This window comes from Staurois parvus, unplaced genomic scaffold (assembly GCF_062004578.1).
Source record: "Staurois parvus isolate SC_StPar_1 unplaced genomic scaffold, SC_StPar_1.0 ptg000344l, whole genome shotgun sequence".
Classification (NCBI taxonomy): domain Eukaryota; kingdom Metazoa; phylum Chordata; class Amphibia; order Anura; family Ranidae; genus Staurois; species Staurois parvus.
Genome location: NW_028318140.1, coordinates 2,103,817 through 2,119,907, shown reverse-complemented (window position 1 = coordinate 2,119,907; position 16,091 = coordinate 2,103,817). Strand labels below are relative to the sequence as shown.

At 38.8% G+C, this 16,091-nt stretch overlaps 1 protein-coding gene across 1 annotated transcript in view; it reads left to right on the top strand.

Moving 5' to 3' along the window:
• The window catches only part of PRDM5 (PR/SET domain 5), a 235,284-nt gene extending 228,556 nt beyond the window's left edge, over nt 1-6,728 (top strand). Inside the window, exons 16-17 of the mRNA XM_089684314.1 lie at nt 32-136; nt 4,737-6,728. Coding sequence (XP_089540440.1) covers nt 32-136; nt 4,737-4,901 — 270 coding nt within the window. The 3' untranslated portion in view covers nt 4,902-6,728. The remainder of the gene's footprint in view (nt 1-31; nt 137-4,736) is intronic.
• The last annotated feature ends 9,363 nt before the right edge of the window (nt 6,729-16,091 follow it).

Genomic DNA, 16,091 nt, shown 5'->3' with positions numbered 1-16,091 from the left:
ACTCAATTTCCTCTTTTATCATTGTATACAGGAGAAGCCGTACCAGTGTACAGAATGTAATAAGGCCTTCAGCCAGAAACGTGGACTAGATGAACACATGAGGACTCACACCGGGGAAAAACCGTTCCAGTGTGATGTAAGTGGAGCAGCGCTTTGCTTTTGTGTTATTGCAATATTCAAGATGTTTCTGGTTCACATGCTGAGAAGCAAATGAAAAGTGTGTCATTATGACCAGAAACTCTGAAAAGGAGAAAGTTGGCCAACAATTGTTTTCCACTTGCAAAAAGAAAGTGAAGAACTCTCCTCTTACCGCTTTCTCATATATCCTGGTAGGGATCCCCTTTTAAGAACTCTTGCCTGTCAGCTGTTTTTAGAGTTTAAAGATGCTCTGAGGGTGCTGCTCTGTGTTTTCACAGAGCAGCATCAACCCGGAAACTCACTGAAAGTTTCCGAGCCAAAGCTGTATTGCTGTATAGATGATCAAGCAGCTGTAAGCCATGCTTCTAAAAAAAAATCCCTATTTGCGTACTTATTTTGGGTTACTGACTTAATGGGGTTGCTTTACTAAAGTAGCAGAGAATGTTCACTTAGTAAAGTTAATTTTCGCATAGCTCACTGAAAGAAGTGCAGCTGTGTTTGTTTTAAATACCCACTCATGTGCAGGAGTTGTACAAATGAGACTTTTCTGGCTAACAAAGTTAATAGCAGGCATCTTCCTCTGTCCTCAGATAGAACATTTGCTTTTAAAATGCTGTGCTTGAAATATTTGAGCCCTAATTTAAAGATGATCCCCATCATACAACAAAATTTCTTAATCGTACATCAAAGGACACAGAATTAATATTTCAGATACACACATAGAGTTTTGCTGTCCTACAGGAGAATCAGACACTGGCAACAAAAACAATGTTGAATAGGCAATATAGCCCCTCCCACTCCCATCATGCAAATTTGGACAGGAAAGTCTCACCATTGAAGGAAGGCCTGTTAGTGTTCTAGTAGGCAATTGAACGTCTTCTTTTCTCAGACAGAAGCATTGCCTTTTTCAATAGACTTTTTCTCTATTTTTATCAATCATTCTTCTACAGTCAAGTTTTTTCTAATACTGTACAGCCAAGAGTGTTCATTTTACTGTTTTCTGAATTGGCCAGTACTTAGTGTAGCCTTGGAGGCCATACCTTGACCCTGTATTGAGGGAGACAGCCTGTAACATGACCTGCAGGCACTGAGCACTGTTTGCGCAATTCCAGATACCGAGTTTACTGAGTAAGTTAGCTGCATACACATTACAGGTCCAGGGTTGTGATGACCTGAATTCCATCTGGTTTAATTGTGTCCCTTGTGGAGAGTCGAAGACTGCCTGGTATGTGCTTGATACTTTTCAGTACTGTACCATCTGTCTACTGCAGAGACGATCCAGACCACTGCTGCAATAAGTTTCTAGGGCTCTGCCCTATACTATGAAGCCTTTGCCTTCCCCTTCAGGGTTGACAGAAGCATTGTGAGCAGTGACACATTCATTCACTGCGCAGGCCACAACACCTCTTTAAAATAAGTTGTGCACCCTAATAGAAGGGCTGTGACATGTCTTTAATACCTTTATGATATCTGCACCACTCTGGCCTGCGCATGTGCCCTAGCCGCTAACATGCAGTGCCAGAACTTTACAGCAAAAACTCCTCATTCCTCTCCTGCTCGTGAGGAGAACTTCTCATGCTTCCTTGCAAGACTTTGGTCCTGTCCTGGTCACCAATGACCATTTATCTCTCCTGTTCTGCAGTTCCTCCGTTAGTAACTCTTCCTGGTACTACCTCACTTGCATACTGTTAGTATGGGGGCCTTTCTGCTCTGCAGTTGGTCTGTGAGTACCCCTACTTGGAATTTTTTCACTTCACATACTGACAGTATGATGGACTTTAGGACTAGGTGAAATGGTCCTGCAAACCTTTGCAGCTTGCAATCTAATAATAGCATTGGGGTTGCTAGCTCAGTCCCTTCTGCAGGTGATAGCACCACTAGCCCAGATCACTATACTCTGCTTGTGTCCCTAAACTCCTTACAGTTTTCATAGCTTCCTCAGGAGTGCTCCCCTCCTCTGTGTTATCCAATGCGGAAATTTCTGCAACTGTGAAATAATATGGAGAGATTTCAGCCCATTGTATCCGACTCAGAACGCAGGGATCACAGCATACTCCTATGCCCTCTACTCCAGAGTCACTTCTGCACATTCAACTGATTATGATGAGTGTACCTACCCTTTTGGATGAGTTGTACTTAAGGAAGTTTCTTCAGCTGACATAACAACTAAGCCTAAGGATGTCATCTTGATCCTTATTGATGCAGTGTACACATGTCTAGAACCGAAGCAGCCTGTGTCTGAATCCGTTTAACATTGCCATTCTGGGCTCCTAAAAAAGCCCCCAGCCTGGTAAAAAGTTTTCAGTGTACCCGTTACTGCAACTTGATTTGTGTGGTGTCTGGTCTGACCCAAGCACACAATTTGCTCGTCACAAGCATTCTCTATACCAGTACCCTATTGTGGAGGAGCTAGTTAATAAGCAGACAATTCCCAGTGTGGATCTGGCTATTTCCTGCACTGTACAAAACACTGCCCATTTCCTTTTGCCATTAGCCATTTTGAGGACATCCCAGTGTTTAATGATTTTTGGGATCATAGACTGGAATCTCTTCTAAGGTCTACTTCTTCCTGACAGGCCCTGCCCTGCAACTTCGTATTGCTTTCATGTCCATCTGCCAGGTACCTGGGGTGTATGGTCCAGGGATCTGTCTAAAGCTCAGCAAACACATTACAATTTTTCTGCACAATCTTCTTTAGTTCTACTAAAAACTATGTAGTACAAGGGCTTGTCTTGTTAGATACAGAATGTTGATTGGATAGTTTAGATTAACCCTCCTATTACATGGGTTTGGTAAATTAAAAGTTTAAAGTTAGTTGTTAAAAAATTGTACAGTGAGATAACATGTATGGTGACCTTTAACATCCTGGCTCAGACCTTATAAATCATTCAGTTTTTCACTTGGTCCTCATGCCTCTTGCCCTGTCCTCTGTAGGATGTCATACAGCTAATATCTAGAATGGGCCTTCTATCTCTACAAATGCAGAGGAGACTTTTGGCTGAAATGCAAGTATTGCATATGCATTTTGATGGTATTTGCCTCCTTAGAGCCTCCTTAGACAACCTTATCATGGAAGGAAATAGCTTCCTTTTTCTTAAGCATGAACAGGCAAAGCCTCAGGCTGAAAAACCTTCTAATCCTGAAGTTAGAGTGAGTTCCTTTAATTCCTCAAAGTTGTTTAAGTCTACGTTCGAACCTTGGACTCATCTGCAAGCCCTGATCTCCAAAATTTTCGAAACCTACAATTGCCGTAACTCTTCCTCACTATGAGGAGATGCCCTCACTTCTGCAAGTAGGAGGATGCCTGTTAGCCTTGTGACCACCTGGGCAGAAAGAATTTCGGATGCATCGATAAAGGACATGGTATGCAGAACTCCAAGCAAGAACTTCAATCTCTGTATCCGCTATATGCTCCCAGGGAGTGCCCAGGGAGTCCTAGATAAAGAATATTTCAGGTTTTCTACTCAAACCTGTGGAACAACTGTGTACTTTTCCCTTTCACCCATCCACTGCATCTCCAGTTTTCATTAAGTTTCTAGCCCCTAGGCTTGTCCTGCTTTGCTTGTAGGGCATTCTTATAGTGGCAAACTTGAGCACCCTTCTACTGTGGAAACAATCTGCACAGACTTTTGTTCAATGTCAATGTTCAACAAACTGTTCAAACTCTGCAGAGGTTTGGTTGGACTGTGAACCTATATCAATAAGAGCTGGAACCTACTCATTGAATTTAATCTCCAGCTTTCTGTCTAAGTACTGCTTATTCCAGGGTTTTTTCTTCCACAAGACAACTCTTGCTTTTCCAGACCCATGTTGGGACTCTGAAGTCCAGGAGCCCTATAAACCTCCACCTTTGTATAAGTGTTTGGGGCTTGATGATTGCCTTTTTTGAGGCAGTTCTGTATGTGCAATTCCACTCCAAACTGTTAGATCTCAACATACTGGCTGCATGGGACAAGAAGGTGCATCTGCCACCCAGGGTCAAACTCACATCTCAAGCTCTAGAGTTGGAAAAAGCCTTCCTTCTGTTTGTCTGGACAGTTCTCAGAGTAGATGCCAGACTAACAGGCTGGAGAGGAGTCCTGGGCACCTTTTCATCTTTTCATTGTATTCTGTTGTTTGTTCATCCTTTTCATTGTATTCAGTTCATGTTCTCTAGGTTTTATGAGGTGGATGATTGGGCCTCTTTTGATGCCAGATTCGGATATAAGGTCCTTCAGACAGCTCTGTGAGTCCCATCTAGCCCCCAGTTTTGACATATGTTTGTGGGCCCGTTACAGTAGTTCCACAGTTGCTCATCCTGTGTCCCTTGATGTACTCCAAGAAAATGATTTTGCAGTATGTCAGATATCCCCTTTTTTCTCCCACTTCATTTTAAATATTCAAGAGAAATTTACTGAACATGATCTGCACAGGTTCTACAATACTGTGTGGTGCTGTGTTTTTAAAATCTTGATGTTTACTTCTGGTATACAAACTCCCCTTTTGTACTTGATGTGTGTCACTTAAAACAGGACTGCATCTTTCTTCTGTGTCAATTGCATTGGATATGTGTTAAATTACATATTTTCACTGTTGTTTTTTTTTTTTTGCTTTATTAGGTTTGTGACCTGTCCTTCAGTCTCAAAAAAATGTTAATTCGACATAAATTGACTCACAATCCAAATCGTCCGATGGCAGAGTGCCAACTTTGTCACAAAAAGTTTACAAGAAATGACTACCTCAAGGTGCACATGGAGAATGTGCATGGAGAGACTGACAGTTAATTTTTAGTTGACAGTTTACAACATGGATTGTTTCATCTCACCTATTTATAACATATATCAGTTAGATGGACATGGTTTTATAAGTACAAAATTAAGGGATATGTATGGAGCTGAGTAAAATAATATGGCACTTTATAATATATATAGATTATACTTTTTTCAGTGTTTCATGGTACATTTGTTCAACAAAAGGGACTAATGTCAGATTTTTGTCCTATGTTTACACTTTGCAGTATCTTAAAATGTAGTTTGTCTGTTAAACACTTTGATGGTAATGCTTTTTTATCCAGATGTTATTTTTGATTGCCTTTTGCACACGTTTTATTTTTTTAGATTTATCTAGATGTTGAATAGTACATTATCTTAAACTGAACAAAACTGACTTAGGTTGGACATACAGCAGTACATTAATTCCAGGCTTCAGTTGGCTATGGTAAATGGTGGATATAATCTTGATTATGTGGGTGATCTTGTCCTGTGTGTTTGCTGTCTTTCTGGCATTAACCTCCCTGGCGGTATGATTATTTCAGATTTTTGGTGCTGAAAGCGGTACCATTTTTTTGCATGGAAATATGTATTTTTTTTATTGTAGGCTGTGATTTTTAGGAAAAACTCACTGAAATCTGTCCGAACAAGAGTCTAGTAAACATCCCGGGTATGATAAAATTTGAAACACAAAATCATAAATTATAATTTAATAAATAATCATAAAAATAATATAAAAATAATAAAAAATTTAATTCAATAATATAATTAAACCAAAAACACTGAAATGTGAAATAGAGCGCCAAGTTCGCACATTGCTGAGCTCAGTCGCAAAATCGTTTTCAGTGTCTGATGACGAATTTCCCCCACGAATCATTATCACTCAATTCTGCAAGTGGTTCTGATTTACTATCGCTGTTCTCTAGCTGATCTAAACCGCTTTTGACCTAAAGGGACACTTTTTGGACGCCATGGACATTTCTCAGTTTCCAGGCAGAAAGAACAGACAAAATGCAGGCAGGGCACAGGACAAAGCACTAGGGACAAAATGTATGTGAAATTGGTTGAGACAGCAATGTTTTACTAGGTAAAATGTAAAAAAAAAAAAATGACATTTTTTAAAATTTTTAAATTTCCCGCCGCCGGCGCCCGTACGTCCCGACGTCACAGGGACAGGACACAGAAGCCGGATGCCGGCATCGGCCGGAGGAGATGGCCGGGGACGCTGCAGGGGACACATCGTGGGAGCGCAGGGTAAGGTAAGTGAAGAACACTTGCCGGAGCAGTGCCTCAGGGTAAGCCCGAGTGTAGCTCGGGGTTACCGCTTTTGGTACTGAAATGTTACCCCGAGCTACACTCGGGAATACCGCCAGGGAGGTTAATTGAAAACCAATATGTCTAATATCTTTGGGTACATATGAACAGAAACTTGGGAATTTCAACACAATTGGAATTTACTTATTATCATGTTAGGTATCTGCTGTCGGGAAGGTTCACAAACCTCTTTTGTCTTGCATTTGCAGTTAGTAAAGTGTATTTAACTGTGAAGTTTTATCAAATAAAATATCACTGATATAAAGGTGAATATCACCCTTAAAGTGATTCTAAAGGCTTATTTTTGTCTAAAAAGCTTGCTATGGGGGCACCTGCTGCTCTGTGTGTCCATTCAGACACAGAGCCATGGCTCGGCCTTGCCCCCTCTCTCTTTTCATTGGCTGTGATTGACAGCAGTGGGAGCCAATGGCTCCCACTTCTGTCTCAGCCATTGAGAAGAGGGAGTCCCGGGATAGTGAACATCGCTGGATCGAAAGGTGGCTTAGGTGAGTATTAGGGGGGCTGATGCTGCACACAGAAGGTTTTTTTACCTTCATGCATAGAGTGCATGAAGGTAAAACGCCTTGAGCCCTTAGAAACACTTTAAGGCTCAAGGCAAACAAGAACTGTGCACTTTTATCCTTAAAGTATATCTAAGGCCAAAACCATTTTGTTTCCATTTTTGATAGTGTTTCATAGTTTTTAAGGTTATAAATGACACAAGACCATCCTATTCAACCTAACAATTTCCATATCCATGTTTGTTCTGCTTCCTGAGGAAGACATCTAAAAGTTTTTTTGAAGTTGTTGACACTCTCAGCTAGTTCCCCTTGCTGGGTGGTGGGAGTTACACATTTTTCTAAAATATAAGGTTAAACCTCCTTTCTCCTAACTTCAAATTGTGGCCATGTGTCCCCTTCAGGGACCATAGGGGAAACAGTATATTACAATTACTGGAGTCACCCAGTACATTGTAATTATATAATATATTGTAATTATATTGTAATTATATACCCTCTTAAGTGCCTCTTCACCAGAGTGAATAACTGATATAATCTATGTTTTTTTTTAATTCAGTCTATTTTTATTACATTTGTATTAACAAAATAATATAAAAAGAAAACAGAGAGTCAAGGAAAAAATACGAAAACATTGCTCAATACCCATATTCATATTTCCAAATAATCTATGTAGTTTATCCTCATAGCTGAGGTTCCCCCATTCCCCTTATCAAGTTTGTTGCCATTTGCTGAATGCTTTCCAGTTCAACAATGTCTTTCCTAAGGACTGTTGACCAAAACTGAACTGTATGTTCAAGATGAGGCCAAACCAGTGTTTTTAAAATTATTGATTTATCTCTAGAATGTATGCCTCTTTCACTGAATGTGAGTATTTTTCTTAGTTAAGTTTGGCTTGGCATTGCATGCCTTTGCTAAGTCTGTGTTCTACAATGACCGCCAGATAGTTCCCATCACAGATTCTTCCAGGGAAACCTCTCCTAATGTGAATTTTGATTGTATATTTTTTGCACCCAAGTGCTATTGCAAAGTCAGTAATGAACCCCATCTGCCTTGTAGTCGCCCAACCCCTGTTTTATCAAGATCATTCTGTACATGCTGTGCTAAATGTAATTTCCTTAACTTAAAAGTAGTGTCACGCTGTCAAACAAAATCAATTAGTGCAATAAGTAATCTATAGTGCAAAAATTAAATCAGTAATAAAGTCCAGTATTCACTCAATTCATTAAGTCCACCATGAGTGTAAATTATTTTCATGCATCAAGTGTGCACCAACTACCATGCAATGCCGGATAATTAGACCATGCATCTCAAGAGGTCCAAATCAACGTTTAAATGATGACAGATCCCACATGGATGGATGGCTCCATCTACCTTCCTCTCACAGCCAGGTATGCCTCAAACCTCATTCTCACAAGAAATGGAATGCCTTAGAGCAGTCACTGAATCTCTTCCCATGTACCAGTCACACCACCACAAATACTTCAAACCACAATCAGTAGTGTATGTCCACAGCTCCTTAGTGTGTGTTCATGCTCTCTTCTAGTGTTTTCCCCTCAGTGGACAGTTAGGATGCCCCTCATTCTAGGCAAGCAATGCCATGGAACATATCCTCTCTGACTCCCCACTGACTCTCCCACACGTCCTGGGCCACTGGGGAAAAATCTGGGAACACCACTCAATAGTGTAGGGAGGGTTAAAACCATTGTTGTTTTTTTCCGTCTGTGTTTCATTAGGGAGATTACCCTTCACTTCCTGTTATGAAGATTCAATGGGAAGTGAGAGGATATCTTTTTAATGTGAGGGAAATCCCCTGTTAGACAAGTAACAATGGCCCCCCACTGGAAGATTTACCCCACCCCTATTCTTGTTCTGATAGCAACTCAAAATATAAGGATAAGCAGAGAGAGCTAATCTTCCTAACAGGAACAGCAATAACAAACTTATATTTCTAACCCCTCAATCTGTCCAAATCTATTCAAATAAATTAAAAAAAAGTTTGTCCTTCAGTGATACTTTAAGGTTTAATAATATGAAGTGAGTGTTTTAGCAGCGCAATAAATGACAGAATACAAAGAACTCACTGGAGTTTATTTACTAAAGAATTCTCTGTTCATTTAGCAAAGTGAGTGGTCAATTATTTTGGTAAGTTATCTAAAGTTGTCAGAACTCCACTTTCATTATTATTGACATAAAATATAAGTTAAAAAAAATGTGACTTTCTAGTTTCTTTTGAGCAGGGCTCTATAGACAGCTTGTATTGTTCAGAATAACTTTAGAGACAGATTGGTTTAACCCTTTCGCTGCCAATGAATATAAGACTTACATCAGAAATTAAGCATTTCTAGCCGGCTGCCTAAGTAATCCTTACGTCTTTATGTCACTGGCTTCCGCTCACCCAACGAATTAAATTCAAGATACTTACAACAACTTACAAAGCCATCAACAACTCAGCGTCCAGCTACATCACTAACTTAGTCTCAAAGTACCAACCAATTTGTTCTTTTCGTTCCTCCCAAGACCTCCTGCTTTCTAGCTCCCTTGCCACCTCCTCCCATGCTCGCCTCCAGGACTTCTCCAGAGCCACTCCCATCTTCTGAAACTCCCTATCTCAATGTGTTTGACTATCTCATACTCTGTCCACTTTTAGACAATCCCTGAAAACTCATTTCTTCAGAGAGGCCTATCCTGCTCCCACCAAAACACTGTACAGGTATTTTCTCCATCAGCCCACCACCCCACGGTTATCACCTTTTGTATCTCTTGACCCTCCCTCTTAGATTGTAAGTTCTAACAAGCAGGGCCCTCTGATCCCTCCTGTATTAAATTGTATTGTAATTTCACTGTCTTCCCTTATGTTGTAAAGTGCTGCGTAAACTGTTGTCACTATATAAATCCTGTATTATAACAATAATAATGTCCTTTGCATTTCCTTCAACAACTGTGTGTTTGCTGCTCTTCTGATAACCTCGCTTCCCCAGCCCTGCTCCATACCTCTCAGTACCTGCCCAGTTATTACTGTGATCCTCTGCCTCACTGTACCTTCTGTTCACCCCTGCAGCTCTGGGTCTTCCTATCCCCCCTCCCCCTTCCCTGTCCCAACACCTGTTAGTGAGCACACAGTTTCTACTAGCAAGTAAAAAAGTCTATTTTTGAAGTTATGCTATTATGTTATGTGAATGGGAACATGTAATAAATATAAAGTATTATCTAGGGATGCACTGAAATTTCGGTGGCCAAAACTTTTCAGCCGAAAACACCCCTTTCGGCCTTTGGCCGATATGAAAATAGGCACTGATACAGGTGCTGAAAATAGCCCTGCCGCCGCCACCCAGTGGTTCTTAGCATTACCTGAGAACCCATCCAAGAATCTCGGTGCTCGGCGTAGAGATCAGTGAAGGAAAGATGGCCTCCACTCATCTCTATGCTCTTGGAGGAGCGGAGCAACGGCATTACATCACTTCCGGTTCTGGAACCTTGTAAACAAGGCCTTTTTTTTTAACGCACTAGATCAAAGTTTTTATTTTTTTAATATAATGCTTTACATTGTAGAGGAAAGAAGGGGTCTTATTGATCCATATCTCTCCATAAAAAGGACCTGTCACTGCTTATTTCTATCACGAGGGATGTTTGCACTCCTTGTGATAGGAATAAAAGTGATAAAAAATTTATGAAAGGGACAGTGTAAAAAAAAAGTGTAATAAAATAAATAATGATAAAAAAAAGTTTAAAGTGCGCAGTGGTGAACGCAGACGTAGGGCACGCCCACATATGTAAACGGTGTTCAAACCACACCTGTGAGATATTGCCGCGAACCTCAGAGCAAGAGCAATAATTCTAGCACTAGACCTCTGTAACTTTAAATTGGTAACCTGTAGAAAATTTTAAATCGTCGCCCATGGAGATTTTTAAGTACCATAGTTTGGCTCCATTCCATGAGCGTGCACAATTTTAAAGCATGACATGCTGGGTATCTATTTACTTGGCGTAACAGCATCTTTCATATTTTACACATTTTTCTTTTGTTCATTACAGTGTATTTTTTTCCAAAAAAATTGCTTTTGAAAAATATATACATTTTTAAAAACTGTCCATTTCGGGTTCGGTTTTTGGCCAAGTGCATTCTGAATTTTCGGTTTTGGTTTCATCACCAGAATTTTTATTTCAGTGCACCACTATTATTATCCCAATTTGCCTGCAAAAGTGGAAATACACTCTGAGGGACTGTTTTCTTTACAAAACTGTAATTTAATTCTCAGAGCTCGTAAGTAAGCATGATGGCAGTTTAAAGTTTTTTACAGAAATCAGTTGAAACAAAAAGGTACTAATAAGTAAAATTCTTGTAGAATACCATACATGCCAAAGGGTATAATATTATCAGTATTGCAAATCACATTTTTTGTAGTTGTTTTTTTTTCTGTTTCCATAAACCTTGTACAAAAAAAGAATTATGTACTACTGTATATATATATTTTTTTTTTGTGAGTGTATAAACAGAAGGGGAAGCCTCCCATAGTGTAAAACCATTTATTTGCTCCTAAAAATATAAAAAATTGCACTTACACAAAATATAACTTGAGTTAGAACCACTGCATAACTTTAAGGAAGTGCTGATGGTCCTGATTTCTTGAGGACGTTGCATGGTAATGACAAAATGTGTAGGGTTGGACTTATGATTCATCACTTCCAGTCTAATTTGAATGCACCCTTAGAGGCTTCCCTTTCTGTTTATAAATTCCTGCATAAATATTTTGGTGTACCTGAGAGGACCATTGCTGGTGTGGAAGAACCAAAGGTGGAGGTAATAGCTACTTTAGAAGGGGTGCCTGGATCCCTAGAATCCCATCCAGTGGCTTGTTGCTGTTGAGACCTTGTGAAGAGGTGTATGGTGCCCTTGGTTTCCAGTGGATGATCTGGTGATGCATTGGTTTACGAACAAGTGCTACTTGGCTCTCTTTGAGAACAAGAAATCAATCTTACTTGATAAGTGTGAAGTCTGTGGTCACGGTGGATTGGAGCACAAGTCCTGTTTATTTGTAACACATAGTGTTTAAGAAATGCATGTCACTAGGTACACTATTTCAAGTAGACCCTTTAAGCCATCATTTAATGAAGGACAACACTGTATAAATATGAATATTAATGTGATTTAATTTTATACTTAACCACCATTCCCGGACCATCTGATTAAACACCTTTTCATTTGTCTTTTAGATGCAAATGTTAGAGAACAATAGGCTGTAAATACAAATGACATTAATGTTAAAGTTAGACATTGAAATATCCTTAATTTCTATAAAGCTATGGAGATTGGTAATGTAAACCTAAGAGAAATACAAAAGATGCTGTCATTGCTTGTCTCCTTCTAAAATGCTAGTTGCCTGGCCGTTATGTTGATCCTCTGGCTTCAGAGCAGAAAGCATTAAAGCCAGATGATCAACATAACAAAAATAAAAATGCAGTTAAGTGCCTTTTTATTTATCCTGATCTGGAAACAACATGTATCTAGATCAGGAGAAATATAAGAGGTCCTTGTCTACATATTTTTTTCTTGGACAGAATCTCAGTATCTAAGTATTGAAGTCAAAGGATATACATGACATAAAGGCAAACAGGAAGAGGAAATGGCAGCATGCATGTTTTTCATATGACAGGCTTCTTTTAAAGTGTGTCTAAACCCAAAAACAGGAATGTAATAAATTGCACTCTACCAATCCTTAGACAGGGTGACCGCATTCATTTTGTTTCAGGCTTTTTTCCTTTACTTTGACTTGGCAATCCTGTGATTTACTACAGTCTTCCTGTCCCAGGGTGGGAATGCTCACTGATCCACTGTATCTATGGAGAAAGCCATAGTTGCCACCTAGGCTTGACTTCAAATATGTCTGCCTTTGTTTATCTTTATATGAGGATTGGAAGTTTACAGAAGGAAACTAATATTATTATTATTATACAGGATTTATATAGCGCCAACAGTTTGCTCAGCGCTTTACAATATAACGGGAGACAATACAGCAACAATATTGATGTGAATATGCAATATATAGGTAAAGCGCTGCGTAAATTGACGGCACTATATAAGCACCTGAAATAAATAATATAAATAAAGAAATAACAATACAGTTCAATACAAGAGGGTTAGAAGGGCCCTGCTCCTTGGAGCTTACAATCTAGGAGATATTCTTTGTTCTTCCAGTTCATCTCACTGGAGAAAACAAAGACACTATTTCTAGCAAGATTAACATGTATTTTCTGTACTTGTTAGAAAATGTTTTTCGGTTTAGATATCTTTAAAGTAAATACATTCACAATCACTCTTTCACATAAAGGGGTTAACTTACTAAAGCTGGCCATAGATGGATTTATTTTCTTTCCTGCAATCATAGGTTGCAGGAAAGAAAATCGCTCACAGTCAGAGTTGATGGGGGGAATCCCTCTTGTGGAGCCATTGTGTTCTCCTCCCTGAAGAACACAGTGATTATTGCTAGCGGCTATAATAGGTGTTAGCAATAATTGCATGCAAATCCGACAGGCTGGTTGTACCCAAGTTGATCAATTGATCAACTTGGGTACATTCAACCTGCCCATACATGGTTCCATCTCAGTTGAGATTCAAATCATCTATGGCGGGCTTTAGACTGGAGAGTACACAATCTGGTGCAGCGGTGCATGGTAATCAATCAACTGCATTACTTTAACTGACAATTGATGTCCTTTTTTCCCACAAATAGAGCTCTCTTTTGGTGGCATTTGGTCTCTGCGTTTTTATTTTTTGCGCTATAAAAAAAAAAAAAAAGACTGCCAATTTTGAGAAAAAAACAATATTTTTGACTTTTTGCTATTAAACATATCCAGTAAAAAAATTTAAAAAATCAAATTTCATCATTAATTTAGGCCAAGATGTATTCTGCGACATGTCTTTGCTAGAAAAAATACCAAAACGTGCAAATTAATTGGTTTACGTGAAAGTTATAATTTCTACAAATGGCAGTATAGATACTGGAATTTATATATATATATATATATATATATATATATATATATATATATATATATATACTAGTAATGGTGGCAATCAGCAACCTATAGTGGGACTGCGGCGGGCTTTACAACACTGGTGGGGAACTGGATAACTGTCACTGACATCCCCAGTGACACCAATACAGTGATCAGTACTAATAAAAAGCACTCACACTGTACTAATGACACTGGGAAGGAAGGGGTTAACATCTGGGGTGATCAAAGGGTTAACTGTGTGCTGTGTGTGTGTGTGCTTTACACTGTAAGCACACTGCTTTTTATGCATCTGCTATGCAGAGCTGACAGGGGAGACATTTGTATTGTTTACTTACAGGTCTCTCCCCTGTCAGTGATACACGGCGATCGCCGGGTGCCAGCGGGGAATAACTGGCCGGGACCCGGTGATTGACAGGGGAAGCCGCCAATGGTGGCGCGGGTAGGGTGCGCATACGGGTCACGCACACCCTCTACCCGGAAATGCAAAATTACATTTATATACGTGATTTTGCACACCCCTGCCTTCCTGTAGCAGTATTTCTGCTGTAGGGCAGCAGGAAGTTGGTTAAGCTTCAATAATAAAATCTGGAAGCTGATTGTTTACTATGCAGAGCTGCACCAGATTTTGCACTCTCCAACTTTAGTAAATCAACCCCAATGTGTTTTTAGAGGTAGTCCTATAACATAATACTACTCCAAATTTAGAAACAGTACAAATACAAACAGAATTCATGTACATAGTTCAAGTGTTACCTAAAAACAGCCTCTCTAGTCTTTAAAAAAGTCACGGTTTATCTTAGGCTCATGTGTTTGTGGCAGAGTAAAACATGAAAAATAGTTGCACTGTCGTTTTGTCAGAAAGTCATACACTCGATCCATAAGAATGTACCAAAGTGCATATAGTAGCACCGATTTAAACTTTTCTTTGATACATCTTACAGTGCAAGTTTATCAGCAATTATTGTCCTGCTTTAGAATAAACACACATAATTTAATTTAATTACACATGTTGCAGTTTTTTTCCAAAGAGACACATTTATGGAGAAAAGGCCAGAGACTCACCCTGTATGTGCAAATTAATGTGAGAAAGTTCACCTTTATACCTTCGCCTTTCATTTATGAGCTATAGAAATATGTATTCATACAGTGTAATGCTTGGAAAATAATGTGCTCTTTTGTGCCATCTTGTGTTTCATTACAGAACTATGTAGTTAAATCTGCCTATTAATGACCTGATACTGATGAACAATGAAAAGCTAAATGTATTTGTATGTCAAATCTTAAAAAATCTTTAAAACATATTTGTGAAGATATATAGCTGAGTGAAAATGAATTGCTTATTTTTTTTTTTTTTTTGCTGTTCAACTATTAAACAGATCTGTAAAAAAAGCAGCTTAAAGAGTGACCTCCTCATTCTGTACATATAGGGCATTATATACTTGAAGCAATCAAAAAATATTTAGATTAAATGACTTTGTAGTTCAGTTATGACATTGCAAACATTTTATGGTGATGTGTGTTTATATTGTATAATTATAATTATTTTATAATTTTCCTGTAAAGCCTGTTATTAATTGAACTGAATTTGTATCGATCTTTAAAATATAAAAAGTTTAAAACCTTTCTGACTGTCCATTTTTCTTCTTGTAAACAAAACCATAAAATATCTTGTTAACTAGTAAATAAGCCAAACTACTTTATTTTGTCTTTACATCACGTTTAACCACTTGCCCTCCAGAGGATTTACCCCCCTTCCTGACCAGGCCATTTTTTGTGTTACGGCACTGCGTTACTTTAACAGACAATTGCGGGGTCATGCAACGCTGCTCCCAAATTAAATTTATGTCCTTTTTTTGCCCACGAATTGAGCTTTCTTTTGGTGGTATTTGATCGCCTGTGCATTTTTTATTTTTTGCGCTATAAAAAAAGCGATAATTTTGAGAAAAAAACTGTATTTTTGACTTTTTGCTATTAAACATATCCAGTAAGAATAAAACAAATTTGGTCAAAAATTTAGGCCAAAATGCATTCGGCTACATGTCTTTGCTAAAAAAAATCCCAATACATGTAAATGAATTGGTTTACGTGAAAGCTATAGCGTTTACAAATGGTGATGTATATATACTGGGATTTTTTTTAATTTTTTACATTTTTACTAGTAATGACGGCGATCAGCAACTTATAGCGGGACTGCAGCGGCCGTTCTGACACTTGGGGGAACTGATTTGGTGTCACTGACATCCCTAGTGACACCAATACAATGATCAGTGCTAATAAAAAGCAATGCCATTATACTAACAACACTAGGCAGGAAGGGGTTAACATCTGGGGTGATCTGTGTGCTGTTTTACTATGG